This window comes from Eumetopias jubatus, unplaced genomic scaffold (assembly GCF_037043125.1).
Source record: "Eumetopias jubatus isolate StellerSeaLion01/CBP00866 unplaced genomic scaffold, mEumJub1_p1.0 scaffold_4, whole genome shotgun sequence".
Lineage (NCBI taxonomy): Eukaryota > Metazoa > Chordata > Mammalia > Carnivora > Otariidae > Eumetopias > Eumetopias jubatus.
The window spans coordinates 137803178-137823037 of NW_028274810.1; the positions used below are offsets into that span (position 1 = coordinate 137803178).

General features: G+C 38.1%; 1 protein-coding gene across 1 annotated transcript in view; it reads left to right on the forward strand.

Annotated features, from left to right (window-relative positions):
• RSPO2 (R-spondin 2) overlaps positions 1-19860 on the forward strand; it is a 127795-nt gene that overhangs the window by 48922 nt on the left and 59013 nt on the right. The window contains exon 2 of the mRNA XM_028111148.2: positions 6449-6637. Coding sequence (XP_027966949.1) covers positions 6556-6637 — 82 coding nt within the window. The 5' untranslated portion in view covers positions 6449-6555. The remainder of the gene's footprint in view (positions 1-6448; positions 6638-19860) is intronic.

Genomic DNA, 19860 nt, shown 5'->3' on the forward strand with positions numbered 1-19860 from the left:
GAGACCACTAGGATGGCTGGCATTGGACAGTGGTTAATTAAACTTAAAAGTCTGCTTGAGGTTTAGGACATGAAGCTTCATGTTGCAAAAAATTACATGTGCCCTTGTCCTTCAGTGTTGAAGAGCATTATTAATGGCTAGAGAAGATTGGGGCATGGGAAGATCACTTAGGTTGGATGTGGCTTACATCATTTTTGCTTTAAGAGAATTCCTCATTTGTGGGGTTATAAAGATATCTGATAGGGACTAAGATAAGTATTCCCTGATTCATTTCCATTAAGCCAGTAAAGGCTCAAGTAAGTAAGGCCTAGCTTTTAATGATTTTAAGAAAACCTTTAAAAAAAAATGTGGAGCACAATTTGTTGACTCTGAAATATTCCTGGTCAAGATGAAAGTTAGCTTCTGATACATAAAAACAAAACAAAAAGGCTTTGACTTATGTTGATCTCTAAGTTCTGCAATTCTCTTTTCTCCATACTTGTTATGATAGAGTGTGATTTATGGTGATAAAGAGCTCTTGGTTTAACTTTGGAACTAAAAGTATAGCTTCAGCTTTTGTTTGTGGTGACAGCCTTTTTAAACCATTCTGCTATGTATGTAACTTCCAAATTATCTCTTACGAAGCTAATTTGGGATTTGGATAACCTTGATATAATTCTTCAGATCTGTAGTTAAAGTGAAGAGCAGAAGGCAGCCAGGAGACCACTCACAGACCTGCTGCAGGGGGTTCTGCCGTGTGGGGCTCCCACAGATGCAGTTCCAGCCAAGCACCTCTGCCCTCACTTGAGTCTCCTGGTTGCTCCTATTTAAGGCTTGCTCTTTCACAAGAGACATCAATCGCTTCAAATATCATGCCACAGGGTCTTTGTGCTTAAGGTGGGTTATGTTCTTAGACAACCCTGAAAATAGAGTTCTCCTTAGTTGCTGCTACCCCACGCCAAAGCCATTTTGTCCATCGTACAGCTACAGAGGACTCCAGTTCGGTTCTTCTCACCCAGCTTTTTGCACCCTACCTACCCTCTCTCCAATTTTACCCCTTTCTTAGAGAAGCTGAGCTGTATTCCAGTTTTTGAAACTTACCTATTACACCCTGCTCAGGACACCAATAATAATGTCAGAAGGCAGCTGGAGCAATTGTAAATAGTATAGGCTTATTTTCATCTATGTGAAAATGTGTTATAAATCAATATTACCATGTCAGAATAAGGTGTAACAAAATCCTACAATGAGCATAAAAGCAGGAAAATCAACTCAACAACAGTGTAGAATGAAAAGAGAGGTGGGTATGGGGTAGGGGCACCATAACTGTCTTAGCAGTAATAAAGGCCTGAGTTATGAGAGGATTAATGGAAATCAGAATAGCGAGAGTTGGAATTAAGTGTATAGGAGATATTATCATGGAAACCAGAGGAGGAGTAAAACTTTCTGAAATGACTGAGGCTACAGGAGTTGTGAGGACAAGAAACTGAGAATGAGGTCTTGAATTAAGGATTAGAAAACTGGTTGTGGTTTTCAGAAAAGGGCGTGCTGGAGATAACTGAGTGGTTGTGGTAAATAGAGGCAGAAGACAGAACTGATTCTTCAAAAAAAGTGATGGTCTTATTGCTATGAAGAGATGCTCGCACCACTTGACTGAAATTGAGCAAGTTAGGATACATGGAAATTATGGTTAGTTGTGAAAATGCAAATTATGTTACATATATGTAGATGTGTCTAGAAAGCGGTCTCCCAAAATTTTATTAGGAATTATATCTGAGGAAGTAACTTTTCATCTGTATTGATTCTTTTCTCCTCCACAGTTGCAGATTTTAGAAAATAAGCTAGTAAATAAGGAACTGTTTGGGAAGCGTCAACAGGTTTGCAAGCAAGAGAATGTCCATAAAATGGATTCAGTATGCAGATAAAAGTAGCTGAACAGTTGATAGAACAAAGTCCTGGGATATAAGCAGGAAGAAGTGGATCTTAATGGCCAATTCAAAGTCTTGGCTCTTATTCCTGGTTCTGAGTGCCTTGGTGGTTCTTTGTTTTATCTTTCGAGAAAAGAGCCAAACTCCTGTTTTGGGATCTCCCTAGAAGAGAAGCTACAAGATCAAATCAGGGCTGTGGGAGCTCAGGAGAAGTAGCGAGAGCATCTTGGGGCCTAAAACCTATATAGATATGCTACCAAGTAGCTATAAATACATTGGTTGTTGAATCATTATAAGGCAAGTTGTGGTATACTGAGTACTTTGTTGTATAGTTGCCAGTCTGAATACTTAGGGCTTGGTACTAATTGTATATGCAAAAAATATGTAGGCCTCAAAGCTAGAAATTTCAATAATTGCTGAGTCTTCTCTTCCTTCTCTTATTTCTTCTGTGGGTTAGCCTGATAAAATGAAGTCAGTGTGGGGGCACCTGGGTGGCTCAGTCATTAAGCATCTGCCTTCAGCTCAGGTCATGATCCCAGGGTCCTGGGATCGAGCCCCGCATCGGGCCACCTGCTCTGTGGGAAGCCGGCTTCTCTCTCTTCCACTCCCCCTGCTTGTGTTACTTCTCTCACTGTGTCTCTGTCAAATAAATAAATAAAATCTTAAAAAAAAAAAAAATCGGGCGCCTGGGTGGCTCAGTTGGTTAAGCAACTGCCTTCGGCTCAGGTCATGATCCTGGAGTCCCAGGATCGAGTCCCACATCGGGCTCCCTGCTCAGCGGGGAGTCTGCTTCTCCCTCTGACCCTCTTTCCTCTCGTGCTCTCTCTCATTCTCTCTCTCTCAAATAAATAAATAAAAAAAAATCTTTAAATAAAAAAAGTCAGTGTGACCTAATATATCTTATCACTATACCAAGCAAGTCATAAAGTTACATGAATTTTTCATATTTTTAGAAATTATATTGGGATGTCAGATTGTATCATTTTTAATTTTATGCCAGGGCTGGAAACAGTATTTTCTTTGAAATTACTCTTTTTATCATTAGATGTAGTAAACTCTGTAAGGTTCATATATCCATTTTCAGATGGTATTTCAATGTTTACTTCGTATTATCCCACCTGTCCTTCCAATGGGATATTTGTTATTAAAAAAAAAAAAAACCACTAACAAGTCAGGAAATGACAGATGCTGGCGGGGATGCGGAGAAAGGGGAGCCTTCCTACACTGTTGGTGGGAGTGCAAGCTGGTGCAACCACTCTGGAAAACAGTATGGAGGTTCCTCAAAAAGTTGAAAATAGAGCTGCCCTACGACCCAGCAATTGCACTACTGGGTATTTACCCCAAAGATACAAATGTAGGGATCTGAAGGGGTACGTGCACCCCGATGTTTATAGTAGCAATGTCCACAACAGCCAAACAAGAGCCAAGATGTCCATTGACAGATGAATGGATAAAAAAGATGTGGTATATACAAACTGGGGGTTCTAGAGGGGAGGGGGGTGGGGGGATGGGTCAGCCTGGTGATGGGTATTAAAGAGGGCACGTTCTGTGTGGAGCACGGGGTGTTATACACAAACAATGAATCGTGGATCACTACATCAAAAACTAATGATGTATGGTGATTAACAATAAAAAATTGATGAAAAAAAATTTTCCACGGGGGGAGGGGGGAAATAATGATGTAATGTATGGTGATTAACATAACAATAAAAAATTTAAACATAAAATTTAAAAATTAAAACCCACAAACCATAAAAGTAAAGCATATCATATGGATGAGCATCCACTATAATTTAAAGAATCTTCAAAAGAGATGTAATCACAAGTGACAATTATATTATCCTGAAGTTAGTGTATGGCCTTCCTACCCATTTTTTTCTTTTTTAAAAAATTCAGATACAATTTACTCATAAGTTATGCACATTACTTTTAAAAAATGTACAGCTTGGTAAGTTTTGCAAATAGATACATTGTATATCCAATATCCAGTCAAGGTTAGAATATTTCCATCACCTCCTATAGTGGGTTAACTAGGGTCTGCACCCCTAACGCCTGCTCCCATTCATGTCCACCTAGAGCCTCAGAGTGTGGCCTTATTTGAAAATAGGGGCTTTGCAAATAAAATTAAGGTAAGGATGGATAGGAGATCCTACTGGATTAAGGTGGGCCCTAAATCCAAAGACCGTGTCTTTATGAGAGACAGGATACACAGAGGTATATAGAGAAGATGGAGTCAGATTGGAGATACACTGCCACAAGCTAAGGAACATCTGGGGCCACCAGAAGGGGAGAGGAGGTTTCTTCCCTAGGGCCTTCAGAGGAAACATGGCCCTGTGGACACCTTGATTTCAGACTTCAGTCCAAAGAACTGAGAGAATGAATTCCTGGTGTGTAAGCCTCCACATTGTGGTCATTTGTTAAGGGATCCCTAGGAAACAAATAGACCTGCCAAAATTTCCTGTGTACCTCTTTCCAGTCAGTCCCAAACCCTCAAAGGCATTTAATGTTCTAATTTCTGTCACCACAGATTAGCTTCACATGTCGTTGACATCAGTATAAATAGAATTATACTGAGCATACTTTTTGGGGGGGAGGGGTCTGGCTTCCTTTGTTCAATATAATGTCTATAAGTTTCATTCCATTCTTGTTTAGGTATGTGCCAGTTTAATTTTTTATCATTAAAATATACGATAATTTATCCATTTTCCTGGTCATAGACATTTGGATCCTGTTACCTCCTATTCCTATTTTATACATTTACTATATCTGTGGTTGTCAGTGGTTTAGAAGTTATACATTACTGTTTCCGTGGTTGCTACCAAGAATTTTAGCAAGTACATTTAACTTAAGGAAGTTTAATATATATTGTTCTTCCTCATTCAAAATACAGAAAATTTGAATGCTTTAACTTTGTTTTCCCTCCTTGAGTCTTCCATGTTACTGCTGTTAAATATAAAATATGTATTATTTTTAAACCTTGGAAATGAATACTTCTTAAAAACTGATACTTTTCATAGACAAACCTGTTTCTCAGTTGATTTGATCACTATTGCTTATTACATTCTACTTCCTTCTGTGTTCCATTTTATTTTCTCCCATATATGCAGTTTATTCTTTTGGTGAGTGATTAATAAGTTCCTTGACTTTATTTTGGCTGAAAATACCTTTATTTTGCCCTCATTCTTAAAATATCATTTAATTACTTATCGAATTATAGTTTGATAATTTTCCCTTAGCAAGTTGAAGGTAATATTCTGTCTAACACACCTTATTTCTGATGAGATGTCTGGTAGAGGTAAAAATTTCTTTCTAGGTGATGTTTCTCTCTGGTTTGATTTCATTCTTTAGTATAAATCTGCTGTGTTCAGATGCAGACTTGTTTTTATTGATCTACTCAGATCTCTGAAGTTTTCATCTAAAGAATTCTTCTCTTTCTTTAAATCTGGAACTTGAGTAGCCATGATCTCTTTGGATAATATGTCTTACTCATGCTATTTTTTGATTCTGTAGCACCTAATAATCATATATTAAAATTTTTTCTTTTTACATGCTTCTTACCTTTTCCACATTTTCATCTTTACTGTGTTGGTGCTACAGTTATTTAAACCTGTTTTCTAGTTAAATACCTTCTATTCAATTTGTTCATAGAATTTTTTTTCAGTTTTAGAATTTTCTTATTGCACAGTCATTAGATGATACTGCTTCTTCCCTTGTGATTTCTAGTCCTTATTTTATCTCTTCAAGTATTCTGAAGATAATCATTTTTAAGATTCTTTCAGATTGTTCTGTTACTTCTGACTCTTTAGGTGTGAGATCTCTCTCTCTGAGACTAGTGACTCTTCCTCATGGAGGTTTGCTTATCCCTGTGATTGGTTCATTTTGGTGTGAAGGTGGCTTTCCATGCAAGTTCCAGGTCTCAGGATTGTAGAACATTTCCTTAGGGCAGTTTCATGCTTTTTTCTTCATGGGTTTTCGTGGATTAATGTTTTTATGTTAGTATCTTGATTTAGTGATTTGATACTACATTGATAATTTGAACTTGGATCTCATACTTGGATGTATTGCAGATTTGGGGTTTTTGTGTCTCATGGATTATATTTTCTCTCTACTGGGCTCAACCACCCTATGCCCCTAATCTGTGGTTGAAATCTTCATCTCTGGCAAATTGGGGTGGGGGCTTCAAGTATTTGTTGCATGTGCAAACAGCCCTCACTACTCCATCCTCCATAAAGAGACCCAAGTGTCTGGTCTACATAAGCATATTTCTTGGCCTGGATTCAAGACCCTGCCGTGAGGTCTGCCTCTGTCTGGTCTAACTCTGTGAGCCATTCAGTTTCGGTTTGAACTCTGAGTTTCCTCTTTGTTTCTAAGTTTGGTTGTGTATTAGCCTTTTTTGTGGGCGGGGGGTGAGGGAATATTTTGTGTAACATTTCTATGATTCAAGTAGGACAAGAGACACTTGTCTTCTCACCACGTTTTATTGACCGGACGTCTTGATCATACTCCTATTTAAACCTGTGTTTTGTGTTTTTCTTTTACAGCTAGTTATGTATCAAATCCCATTTGCAAGGGTTGTTTGTCTTGTTCAAAGGACAATGGGTGCAGCCGATGTCAACAGAAGTTGTTCTTCTTTCTTCGAAGAGAAGGCATGCGCCAGTATGGAGAGTGCCTGCATTCCTGTCCATCCGGTTACTATGGACACCGAGCCCCAGATATGAACAGATGTGCAAGTGAGCAGTTGACTTTTGTCTACTATTTACTGTTTATGCAACTTAGGGGAGCTAAGTTTAAAATTTTGAATGAAAGAAAGTTTATTTCTAATATGCTACAGAAATAGTCTAAGCTTAAACTTGAGTGGGGTAGGATAAGAGCATTTTCATCTTTTGTCTAGAAGTATATTGCACATTTTTAAAAAGATTATTTTTTTTTTTTGCATAACAAGCATCTCGAAACAAGCTTGTTAGCAGATCTTTGTAAAGCATACTTAGCACTCGCCCCCAAAAAATCCCCGAGGAATTTAAATATCTTTATATTGGGTACATTCTCTCTACTTCACTGCAGTGTCTATGGCTTCTTTTTCCTTTTTTTTTTTTTAATCTGAGTTTGTAATCCCTTGTTTAGTATAATCTAGAATTTAATACATTTAAGGTTCTGTGAAGCACCATTACTGATAAAAGATATAACTAAAATATTTAGTTTACCTTTGAGTATTCTGAGTTCTAAGTTTATTTTTTTATTTTTTTTTTAGATTTTTATTTATTAGAGAGAGCATGAGAGGGGGGAGGGTCAGAGGGAGAAGCAGACTCCCTGCTGAGCAGGGAGCCTGATGCGGGACTCGATCCCGGGACTCCAGCATCATGATCTGAGCCGAAGGCAGTTGCTTAACCAACTGAGCCACCCAGGCGCCCCCCCGAGTTCTAAGTTTAACAACTACACAAAAGGAATTAAGTTTGTACTTAACTACACATTAAGGAATGGCATTCTGTACATAGGCATGCAGGAATGATTTTTATCCTTTAATCCAAAAATCACTTATACAGTGATTCTCAACTTTTAGGTAAACAGTAGAAATTGGAGTTTAAAAAAAAAGATGCCACAGAAACATCCCTTTCTTTAAGGAGCTTAAATGTTAGGGCACAGAGGGGATAGGGAAAAAAACGACATGGAGTGAAATCACAAATGGATAAGAAGTTTAACCGTAATTCAGTACACTAAGCTATGTCAGCAGGCAAGCAGTGTGTTATGGGAATAATTATCTCCCGTTACTACTGTATACATAGTTATGAAGCCAACCAAGGTCTTTAGATAAGAAAAACAACTTTAAATGAATGGAATCATCCAGGGACAATATTATTTTGGAAGGAGGCAGAATTAATAGATTCTAGAAAGAAGGAACCACACATGTCTAAAAATAATGTGCTTGGGAACAAGTCTCATCTAGGGTGCTATTTGACAAGGCGATTTAATCTATGTTGCTGAACACTTAGGATCCTCAGTCCCTGCCTATGAAAGGTCCTTTGTGCCCACAAGTCACTGAGACAAGTAAAAATGTCCCCAAACAGTTTTGAACACCTCCTAGTGGAGAAGTACTATCCCTGGATGAGAACCACTGAACCGTGTGAGCTTAGGAGGAGATGTGGTTGAAACCGAGAGCTGATAAAAGTCTTGAGTGCCTGGCTGAGGAGTCTGGATATTGCCTGCCGGTTCTGAGCAGGGGAGGACTGAGAAGGTTGCTCTGTTGAGGATGTTCGAGGCAGCAGCGGGGGATGAGTTGGAGGAGGACGGAGAGTAGAGGAAGGCTCCTATGACAACTGCACTTAGAAATCAGGTTCTGGTGAAAGGTTTGTGGGTGATGAATTCCAGAGCTTTAAAAAAAAAAAAATAGAATCAATAGGACTTAGTAACTAATTACAAAGAGTGAAAAGAGAGAATCATATTTGATCCTAAGGTTTCAAGGTGATTAGTTTTGCCATTAACAGAGATAGAAATAGGCTCAGAGGAAATTCGGATCTACTTCTATTTCACGGAATTGTTTGGATTAATAATTACGGAGTCAGAACTCCCACCATGTATCAACAGGCTGGCTAATGCTTGCAAATACGTAGCTTGTCTTTAAGTTGTGTGATTTGGGGACTATCTAGTAAATTGTCTCCCATAATTTTTTTAACTTTCATGGAAGGATATCTCTACCTTGAAATGGATTTCTATTCAGATTGTGTTAGACCACCTGGTTGGGGGCTGTGTTTTGGGATCAGAGTCTGAATATTCGGTGCATTTTTCATTCCACACCTTCAGTGCCCAAGGAAGAAGAGGTTAGAGTGTAGATGTCTCCAAGCACTTACTCCAAGTTCTAAGGCTAGCATTATACATCCTGTGTATGGACAGTAGGCTGGCTATATCATGTGTTACTCAACCCTAGGATATTGGCAAGTCAAAGGGGCAGCTATTAATAACTATGCAGGGACACTGGTGTAAACCAGGACTGTCCCAGGCAAACTGGTATGGATAGCCACCTCAGCAGTACTGCGTAGCATTTCAACAGGGTCATCTTTGGAGATACGTCCGGGCAAGGTTTCACAAACACGCTTTTGGCTAAGTTTACCCCTGTTCTCAGAAAGGAGAGCAGTGACTGTAAATCAGCCTTGAAAAGTGAATTTATGTGTGAGAACGGGTTTGCTCTGGTTATACTTATTTAAGTGAATGCGATCAATGTTGCAGTTTACTGACCTAGAGGAAATCATTACTTCTCTGGTATAAGCAGGAAGGGCTTATTAACAAGACTCTTGTGAATCAAAGTGAAAGTGGAAAATTATTTCTCAATTCTCAGTTTGTGACTTTGGATGGCTGTGGTTCTTTCATACTAATTATTTGCTTTCCCCCTGTACTTTGCATATATTCCATTGTTGTTTATATTCTATTCAGAAGAGAGGAGGCAGAGTTAAATGGGAAAAGCTGTCAAAGACTTAGAAATTGAAATCCTACTCACTTTCTTAAGAGATTATTGTTTTATCCTAGAGAAGAAAATTATACTTCAAGCAACAGTAGCTTTACAAAAATTTCTAGAAATGAAACTTGCTCATTTGTTTTCTAATCACTAGAGTAATATTTCAGTTGCAAAACAACATCCTTCTTCTGAAGGAAGACTTGCTCTATGAAGTACTGGCTAGGGTTGGCTTCTTGGTGCAAACAGTGTAAAGCTTATAAAATCAGACGTGCCTGTGAAAACCAATTCACTAATCACTTGAAGCATATTATGAAAAATACATACACTAATGGACACTAAGAGCTGTCAGTCTGATTCTGTTAGCTGAGATTTCTCATTTTTTTCTCATTTACGTGAAAAAGCTTTATTCCTTTGTTATTATCATTGTTATAAATATTCCTTGTAGAAAGCTTAGAAAGCACAAAGACCTTAAAAGGCAAAAGCAAAAATAAAAAAAACCACTCAAAGATAACAAAAGTTAACATTTTGGCTTCTAGTCTCAACCATTTGTTTCTACATGTGTTTATGTCTTTCTTCCCTCACAAATATATCATTGTTCTGCTTTGTGACTTGTTTTAACTTATTGGATTATGAATATTTTGTTAATGTCATTAAATATGGCTGCATATATCGTACTGAGTGGATATATCCTAATATATTTAATTACCTATTAAAACTTTAGTTTTTCACTAAGCAGTTATATGAAGAATATCCTCATATAGTCTCTCTCATATACATGTAGTTTTATACATTTGTCTGATTTATTTGCATAAGATAAGCTTTAAACGTAATACAGCTTTCCAGCTTTTTTGAGATAAGATTGACATGTAACCATATTACATATTTTATAGACTTTTGATTATATATTGTCAAATGGCCTTCTAGAAAAGTTGTGCCAGGTCACATCTTAACTAATAGACCTTTTCCCTTGCATCTCACTAACAATGGGTGCTATTGACAGAAAGTACCAAAATGCATTTTTTGTTTAATGTGATTTTCTTGGATGGGTTCATTTATTTTTCACATGAATATTTGCATTGTATGGTATTTACCAGAATCTCTGGCTTTTTTTCCCCCTCTATTTGCACAACTGTCTTGTTCTTAGTGATTTTAAAAAAACTTTAAATGAAATATCACAGGAATTCTGTGTTCAGGAATGTAAATGGAGAGTTCAGTGAATTATCACAAAATGGACACACATGTGCAATCACTATACAGGTCAAGAGGAATGTTTGCGCCCCAGGAACCCTCGTGGTGTCCCGTTCCAGTCACTCCGCTTCCTCCTCCTCCAACAAAACTACCATCTTGACTTGTAACCAAGACACATATAAAAGATTACTCTTGATGACACTGCCCATACCAACTATAGATTGGAAGTAACCCTAATGTCCAAAAACTAGAACATTGAAGAAAGCATAATATATTAAAAAAAAGGACATATGTAAAAGTGGAAATGAACTACCACAACATACTGCAACATAGATAAATCTCACAATGTAATGTTGAATGAAGGAAGCTGTAAAATAGACATTTACATACCTTGTGAAAAGAGTTAAAAATACTCTGGTACTAGAAGTCAGGATTGTAGTTCTTATATGCATTTATTGAACACCTACTGTGTGCTGGCTTTTGTCCTAGATACCTGGAGATATAATAATGAGTCATAGTTTCTGCCCTTGAGTTGCTTATGGTATAGAGTAATGATTCCCTGCCAGGCGTGATTTCTCTCTCAGGGGAAATTTCGTAATGTTTGCAGACATTTTTGGTTATTACAGCTGGAGGGATGCCACCAGTATCTAGTTGATAGAGCCTATAGATACTGCTAAACATTCTACAATGCACAGGACAGCCCCCTGCAACAAAGAACTATTTGGCCCAAGATGTCAGTAGAGTTGGGGTTGAGAAACCCTGCTCTAGTGAGACAAGTAATTTACTCAGTGTAGTGTGTGATAAAGGGTGCTAATTCACTTCTCTTCTGTGCCAGTTCTCTGTTACGTACACATTTTCTCAGTTTTCAAAGAAGTGTGCAAAATGGGTTGTGGGATTTTTATTTTATGAAGTTACCGAAACTGGGTAAAATACACTTTCTAAACGTTGGGTGGATTTCAGCAATGAGGGAGATGATGCTCAGGAAGACCATGGGTGCTTTCAGAATTATTAGGATTAAGCATTATAGGCAGGGGGAAAAGCCACATGCGAAGGTGTGGGGAGACAAACAATCATCCGTTGTTAAGTAAAATGCTGGTGGTGGGTCCTGCTGCACAGCATAACCAGAAATGATGCTGGTCGGGGTGGTGGCCCCTGGAGCAGACCTTACGTGCTAAATTTAGGCAGTTTAAGCAGCTTCCTGAAGCCACAAGTAGTGGATTTCAAGTAAGAGAATGGTAAGGTCAGGAACTACTATTCTTTTGGCAGCAAGAAAGAGGAGTTTAAGAGAAGTCAGCGGTGAAGTTGGCAAGAGGGATCCAGGTTAAAAAAAAAAAAAATGAGAATAGCTGTTTCCTCATCAGACCTTCCCTGGCTGGTTTGTCTAAAATGTTAACATTCCTTATCCCAATATTTCCTTTCTTCCTTCTTTATCCCTCCTTCCTTTCCCCTTTTCTTACTCCTTCCCTCCCTTCTTTTTTTAAATTTTATTTTATTATGTAATGTTAGTCACCATACATCACATCATTAGTTTTTGATGTACTGATCCATGACTCCCTCCCTTCTTTTCTTAGCACTGTGGGTAACTAATGTACTGTATATTTTGCTTATCTGTTTTGTTACTCTCTCCCACTAGAATGTAAGCTCCAAGAGGAAAGGGATTTGGGCCTGTTGTCTTCAGGCTCATACTATGCAGAATAACGTGACACTCAGTGGGGCTCAACAAATATTTGTTGAATGACTGAATGAAGATGGTCATAGTGGAAACAGGGAGATGGAGAGAGAGATTGAGGAAGAATCAATAGGACTTGATAATTTGATGTTGGCTAAAGATGAAGGGAGAAATTGAGATTACTCTTATGATTTTGGTTTGGGAGCTGGGCAGTGAAATTTATCCAGGTGCAGAATATGGGAGGAATGGTGTATGTGTGGGCGAGAAAGGCCATTATGGTGGAGAATGGTTGATTTGGGACATGTTGAGCTCAAGGTGGTATGAGATATCCTGGGGAAGGTACCCAATGAGCAGTTAGATGTAAGAAGTTAGATGTCTCAAGGGAGGTCTAATCTCAGTCATTGGCAGGAAAAAGAGCATATTAACTGAGGAGTGGAGAGTGCTGAGGATTAAAGCCTGAAGAAGGTTGACATTTAACAGCAAGCAAAGGACAGCCTGTGGAGAAGTCACCAGGAAAGTAGAAAATCAGACACTGATGTCCCAGAAGAAAGAAGTAAGAAGGCATGAGAAGTAGCAAGTGGTCCGTGTCAGAGTTGAACTGTTTAAACAATAGAATTGTTGACATTAATAGGAGAAGTTCATTGTTCTGTTGGAGCACTATCCTGATTGCTGTGGTTTGAGGGAGCACATGGAGTCTGAGGCAAGCAGCCACTGTGCTTGTAGGTAGTCCTTTTTCTTCATTGCTGCACTGGTTGAAAAGTAATGCTAGCAAGAAGGCTCTTGGATTAGGAGGGGTGTGTGTGTGTGTGTGTGTGTGTGTTTGTGTGTGTGTGAGAGAGAGAGAGAGAGAGAGAGATGGAAGGAGACTTGATTGGGAAAGAGTTGGATGAGGTGGAGAAGGAGAGGGACAATTGAGGAAACCAGATCACTGAAGAGACGGAAGAACACAGGACCCAAAACTTAAGTGGGAAAACTAGCCTTGAACAGAACGCTTGTTGCATCAGCAACCTATAAAGTATCATCTAGCTCCCAACAGTCAATGTTTCATTTTATTCATCTATCAGGAGGAGGGTCAGAAATATGCTGAAGTGACAGAAAAAGAACCAGTTCATTTTTTATACTAAGGAAATAATACATCCTCCGGCAACAAAATGATTCTGCCTCGTTTTGGCACTTTGTAAAAATGTGTTTTAGGCTAAGAGAATGTTGACATGTTTTTGAAATGACATAGGTTCAAAAACTAGCAATTTTGAACATCTAAGAAAACTCATAGTTAAATAAAACCATCCCTTAATTTGTGAACTCCAAGACGAGTGTTTAGGTGTTTTTAAAGAATTACTGCATGTCAAATTTGAGTGCTTTTAGAAACACCTGACATTTTTGAATCATGAAATTTAATGATGCATTTGGAAAAAGGTCTAGGTATTTAAAATTAACAGAAATGTTTAAAATGTTTTTAATCAAATCTGAACAATTGTGAACTGCAAGAGGGAGGTATATAATCACTCTGAGAACCGTAAAGTCTATATGATGTGTGCTTAAAGATCTGTAAAGATGCAGACCTCTAACAAATATGTTGCTATGATATCAGTATTTGTGGGATTATATGACAAGTAAAATAAATAAGAATATCTTTAGAAGATGCTTATGGATGGACTGAAAATGCAGTTGGGTTGCATGCGAAACTCCTATAGAATCAGACATTGGTATTTTATAATCCCTATTACCCAAAGTGCTGCTAAAGCACAAGAGACAAATGGGGTTAGGTATATTACAGAATCATAAAAAGGGTCAGAGAAGGGACATAGCCATTGGGTGAGAACAATAATTGAAAAATTATGAAAATTGTGTAACTTAACTTTATTTTCTCCACCCATCTAGCTTGGGTGGCTAGACAGTGAAGAGTTAGGGGGCATTTGGTGTTTAACACCTGTGAAAACACTGGGTGCTATTCTCCCCCACCTCCCTGCCCATGCCCCGAGCCTCTGATTTGGTAGATCTGAAATGGTGCCCAAGAACTTAACATTTTCAACAAGTGCCCAGGTGACGCTGAGCTGGCTGAGTCAGGCACTCCACTTTGAGAATTGCTACAGTGTAATAATTATGTTTCTCCACCTGTCACTGATGATGGAATAGGACACTTTGTATTTAGTAAAAGACAAGTTTTAGTACCACCTAAGCACATGAGGATATCTTAAGGAAATATGTGCCCTTCTCTACGTCCATTAATCATCAGTATAACCAGTAATCCTAGCTCTGTGTGCTCTATGCTCTCTCAACAACCCTGTGATGTAGGTAAATGTTTACATTTTATCATTGAAAAGACAAGCTCAGAGAGCCTCAGAAACCTACCCAAGGACACACATATGAAGCAGAGCTAAGAATGAGATCTAGGATTCTTATTCTAACACCTGTGTTTCTCGTTTTGTTTTAACCCATTTTTATCGATATAATGGACATATAGCGCTGTGTATGTTTAAGGTGTACAGCATAATTTTACTTATACGTTTTATGAAACAGTTGCCACAATGTTTAGTTACATCCATCATTTCATTTAAATACAAAGAATAAAGGAAAAGAAATGTGATGAGATCGTTGGTATTAGTCATCATGTTATACCTTACATCCTTAGTACTTACCTTAGAACTGGAGCTTTGTACCTTTTGACCACCTTCATTCAATTCCCCCTCACCTTACCTTCAGCCTCTGGTAAACACAAATCTGATCTTTTTTTTTTTTTTTCCTGAGTTGTTTTTTTTTTCCTTTTCTCTTTCTTTAGATTCCACATATAAGTGAGATTATGCGATATTTGCCTTTCCCTGTCTGATTTATTTCACTTAGCTATTTTTCTTTAACCATACCATACTGCTTCTCTTGGAGAAAATAAAATCACAAAACACATTATTTGTTAAGCGTCAGAATATCTTTTTTTGAAGGTCCTCACTTTTAATTAGCACCCTTTGAAAGGCATTCTCTTAAACTGGTTTCTTTCCCAAAGAGGGACTTTGCCCTACAGGCCACTCTGCAGAAAACACACTGTCTTAGTTAACAGGTTACTTCCAGCTGCGGAAGTTTCATTGGCTAAAGTGGTTTTTACATTACAAAAGAGCTGCTACCAGCTCGTTAATAAACTGACCATAACTTAATAAGGTTAAGGAATTGTTCTTTAAAGGGACCATGAGGATGGCCCTCCTGCCCCTTTATCAGAACTTAAGTGAGATGTCATTACCTGCTGAGTCTCTTGATTCTTAATGCTTGCTTCTCAAGAATTCCATCCCTGCAAGAGAGCTGGCTGTTTTGATGCACCTATGACTGGGATAGAACAAAGCATTTATTAATTGATTTTAGTTTCAGGGGATTGTACCCAGGCTTGGCCTCAACAGAACCACAGTTTAATTGCCTGAGGCCAGCCAGTCAAGGGCTGGGCATCTAAAAGGTGCTTAATACGTATGAATTGGATGATTGATATCAATCCTAGGTAGCTCAGGGTCTCTCAGAGTAGGAGGGTGGGCTCAGTAATATTAACTGCTCTTCCATGAAAGACTCCTTGTACTTATTACTAATAATACACACTTAGCACTTTCTTTTTGGCTAAATCTCTTCAACAGCTTATGCATTCGATTCCTGACTATTTGAGGCAAGAAGATGGAGGGCTAGAGAAGTTAGTAGCTCATTCAAAGTCACTGACGGATACAGAGCAGAGTCGATACTGGAATGCATGTCTGGTGACAACCCATGTTCTTTGTTACTGGACTACATGTTTCTTGAAGTGCTTTTCAGTTTGTTTTAAAGAGGGATTGCTTTATAAATTTATGGAACATACAAGCTAAAAATTGAAGCTAATTTTTAAATTTTTTTATCTTATGTTAATCACCATACATTACATCATTAGTTTTTTAAAATTTTTTATTGTTATGTTAACAATTTGTTACATAACAATTGTTATGTTAATCACCATATATGACATCATTAATTTTTGATGTAGTGTTCCATGACTCATTAATTGCATATAACACCCAGTGCTCCACGCAGAACGTGCCCTCTTTAATACCCATCACCAGGCTAACCCATCCCCCTACCTCCCTCCCATCTAGAACCCTCAGTTTGTTTCTCAGAGTCCATCATCTCTCATGGTTCATCTCCCCCTCCGATTTCCCCCCCTTCATTTTTCCCTTCCTACTATCATCTTCTTCTTCTTCTTCTTTTTTTTAAACATTATTTGTTTCAGAGGTACAGGTCTGTGTAAGACTGCTGAATCACAGACCTGAAGCTACTTTTATATTTAATGAAGACGTTCCTATTAATTAGTTTTAGCATTTAAAATCATGTAAAGGTAAACTAATTTCTTGATGAGATGTGAAATATGATTAGAAAGATAGTGGTACAGTGCAGCAACCAGGAAGGTTGTTCATCATGGAACAGCTCTTTTCACCATCTTTATTATTCTTTTAGTATAATGATGAGGATAGACGATGATGAAGATAACTGGGTGATACTTTTCTATGTAATTGGGTGTATGGTGAAATATCTCCTGCCTCATCATTTTGTAGGTCAAGTTCAGGTAAAGAGAAGTAGCAGCTTAATGTGTTGTGACAAAGAAAACAAGTAATAACAGCATATTTCAAGTAGTGCCTAAAAGAGAGGATGTTTTATTCAATTAATACTTTCACTGATCATCCAGAATGAGTGTGTGTGTGTGTGTGTGTGTGTGTGTGTGTATGTGTTCACAACCCTATAAGGCTTCTATCAGGCATGTAGAAGTTCCCTTAATTAAAAAAAAAATATCACATAGATCTGAAAGAGACCTAATTGATTCTGTCTCTCTCTCTGCCTCATCTCCCTCAAGCCCACCAAAAAATGTGCATGTTGAGGTTTCTAAGTAAGTACTTCCCCAAAGTCACACAATTTGCCAGGAACAGTGTGATGCCAGAGACTGAGATACACCAGTAGAATGTTCTTTTTTTACATTGTTCCTTCAAAAATCATGTAATGTAGATGAAACTATTATGTACAATTACAAACCTGAGTAGAGAAAAATTTCAAAGTCTTTGTTCTTGTTTTGTTTTGTTTTGTTTTCTGAAATGGTCAGTGTTGTCAGTGTTTTAAACCCCGTTAAGGATTTCAAGACATTAGATTTTACCTTCTAAAGAAAAAAATCAAGTTGTGGTTAAATCACATCTTTGAAAGAACACTGGATTAGCAGGAACTTAGCTCTGATTTGAGCTACAATAGTTACTAGCTTTGCAAGCTTACACAAATTACATAGCACAGTCTTGGGTAATAATTTCTAATTCTAATAACTGTCATGCATCTATAAAAGAAATCTCAGTAATATCTACTATTGGCAGTTACCATTTTAATATTGATCTGTTTTATGTCTAGTTTCTGCGAAGTACAGTCTTCCTCCAATGCTCCTCTCTGCATGGTTTACAGTTAAGGAATACACATTCTTTTTGTTCCTTGAAGATAAAAAAGAAAGACATAAAGAGCTTCAATGTAGTACATAAAGATTGTTGTCTAATTTGGAAATGGAGCTCTTTATAATGTATTTTTATACCAAAATCATGCTATTGCATTAAAATATACAGGGTGGACTCTGTTTCAGTGTTTATTCTAAGCTGATAGAAATTTAGTAGATTTTTTAGTCATTCCACAGTTAACACTTGTCATCCTCTGTTATGTCAAGCCCTTTTGCTAGGCCTTGTGATACAGAATAGAAGAAGCGTTCCGTTTTCTTCATCGGGTCCCCATTTGATGCGAGGATTATGACAAACATATAACAACCACAAGAGAAGAATTGTTGTCTCGGGTATCTGGATGCTGGGAGGACCTGGGGAGTGTAGAGGGAACTTCGCCCTGGCCGGGGTCAGGTACCCGTGGCGATGAGGCTAGGGAAGTAGCAGGGTAGGTCCAGCCGGAAGGATCTTGGGCTCTAAAATCAAGGGTTTAAACTGATCCTGGAAGTAAAGGGAAGCTGCCAAGGATTTTAAAGCAGGGAAATGACATGACCAACTTGGCCTTTGAAAGAAGACAGTGGTCCTCCTGTGGCCATAGCAGAGCCATCTTGATCCTTGTGACCTGTCTCCCCAGTGTGGCTAAGCCATCAAGGGTTTAAGAAGTGGCCACATCAGAGATGCCACCAAGAGCTCCGGTAATGGTTGTTCCCCGCACACTGGGGATGTTTCATATGCTGGTCCATGGCAGCGAAGCCCTATAGCTTTGTTGTAAGCAACCCTGTATTAATCGTATTACATAACCCTCTAGAGAAAACTACTGGGCCACACTTCCTCTCTCCTTATTCTAGAAGCTAGATTATATCAAATAGATATCCTGAGAGCTAGAATAACTATTTTCTTCTCTGTGGCAAACATGGCTTTGTAATTTTCAATACTCATCAATGAAGAATTTTTTTTTAAATTTTTAGTTAGGATCCTAATGGTTGGAAAGTAAAAAGCCTGCTCTGCTATTTAATAAAGGAAGTCTTATTTCTTGAGCTTACATTTAATTTTCTTATGGGGTAGTTCTTTTGAATTAAGCCTCTTATTTCAGTTTAGACCCAAGTTTGACAGTATCATTCTGTTTGAAAGGCAGATGCTACCTTGTGCTCGGTTTTCCTTTGTGCAAATAAGGCTTCTATTTTGCACTTTAGTTTTTAAAGTGCATTCACATTCATCCTTTCATTGGCTCCTGGTAATCAGTCCTAGGACTGAAGCAGTGTTATCCCCATTTACAGAGCAGGTAACAAGTTCTGAGAAGTCCACTGACAAGCCTGAGGGTTTGCTGCTCCTACATAGCATGGATGAAACTGTCTACTTTTATCATCAAACTGGGTAAGCGGAGATAGCAAAGCTACCTTCACAAACAGTTGGCAGGTATATCAGACCATAGGGCGAGGCATAAATGTTATGCAGGTCTTAGCCAAAAAGTATTGTTTGGTAAAATTATTCTCTCTTCTTTCTCTCCAGCCAGCCCTTCACTGATAAGTCAATGCCATATGTAATCAAGAAAATAAAAGCTTATTAAAACAGCGTGGAATTTTGACCTATTGACAAAAATGTCCTCTTTCTTGATTTATCAGTATTAGTATGAGAAACATGGAACTAAAAATGTTCCCACATTGTGATACCTCAATTCCAGCATCCTCTTATTCATTTGGTATTTGTCTTATGAACACAGCCAGATGATGTATATAAGACATCACTATGCCTCCCTAAGCTTAAAAGCTAACATTTGGGGTTTTAAAAATGAAACCTATTTCTTTTTTCCTTTTTCCTTCAATATGCCCCATGGCTTTCAATCATTCTGCAGCCTAGGAGTCAGCAAACTATGACCCACAGGCAAAATCTGGCTTGCCACCATTTTTGTGGGGCCCTTGTAAGAATAGCTGTTAGATTCTTAAGTGGTTGGGGAAAATATCAAAAAAAGACTACACATTTTTGTGGGGAACACAAAAATAATACTTTAAATTTCAGTACTTATAAATAAAGTTTTATTGGAAAGCAGCCACACTTAAGCACCTACATATTGTCTACGGCTGGCTTTGCTCTACCACAGAGTTGAGTAATTTAGACAGACTGCATGGCCCACCAAACCTGAAATATTTATTACCTGGCCCTTTAGAGGAAAAGTCTGCTGATTTTGGAGTGTGAAGG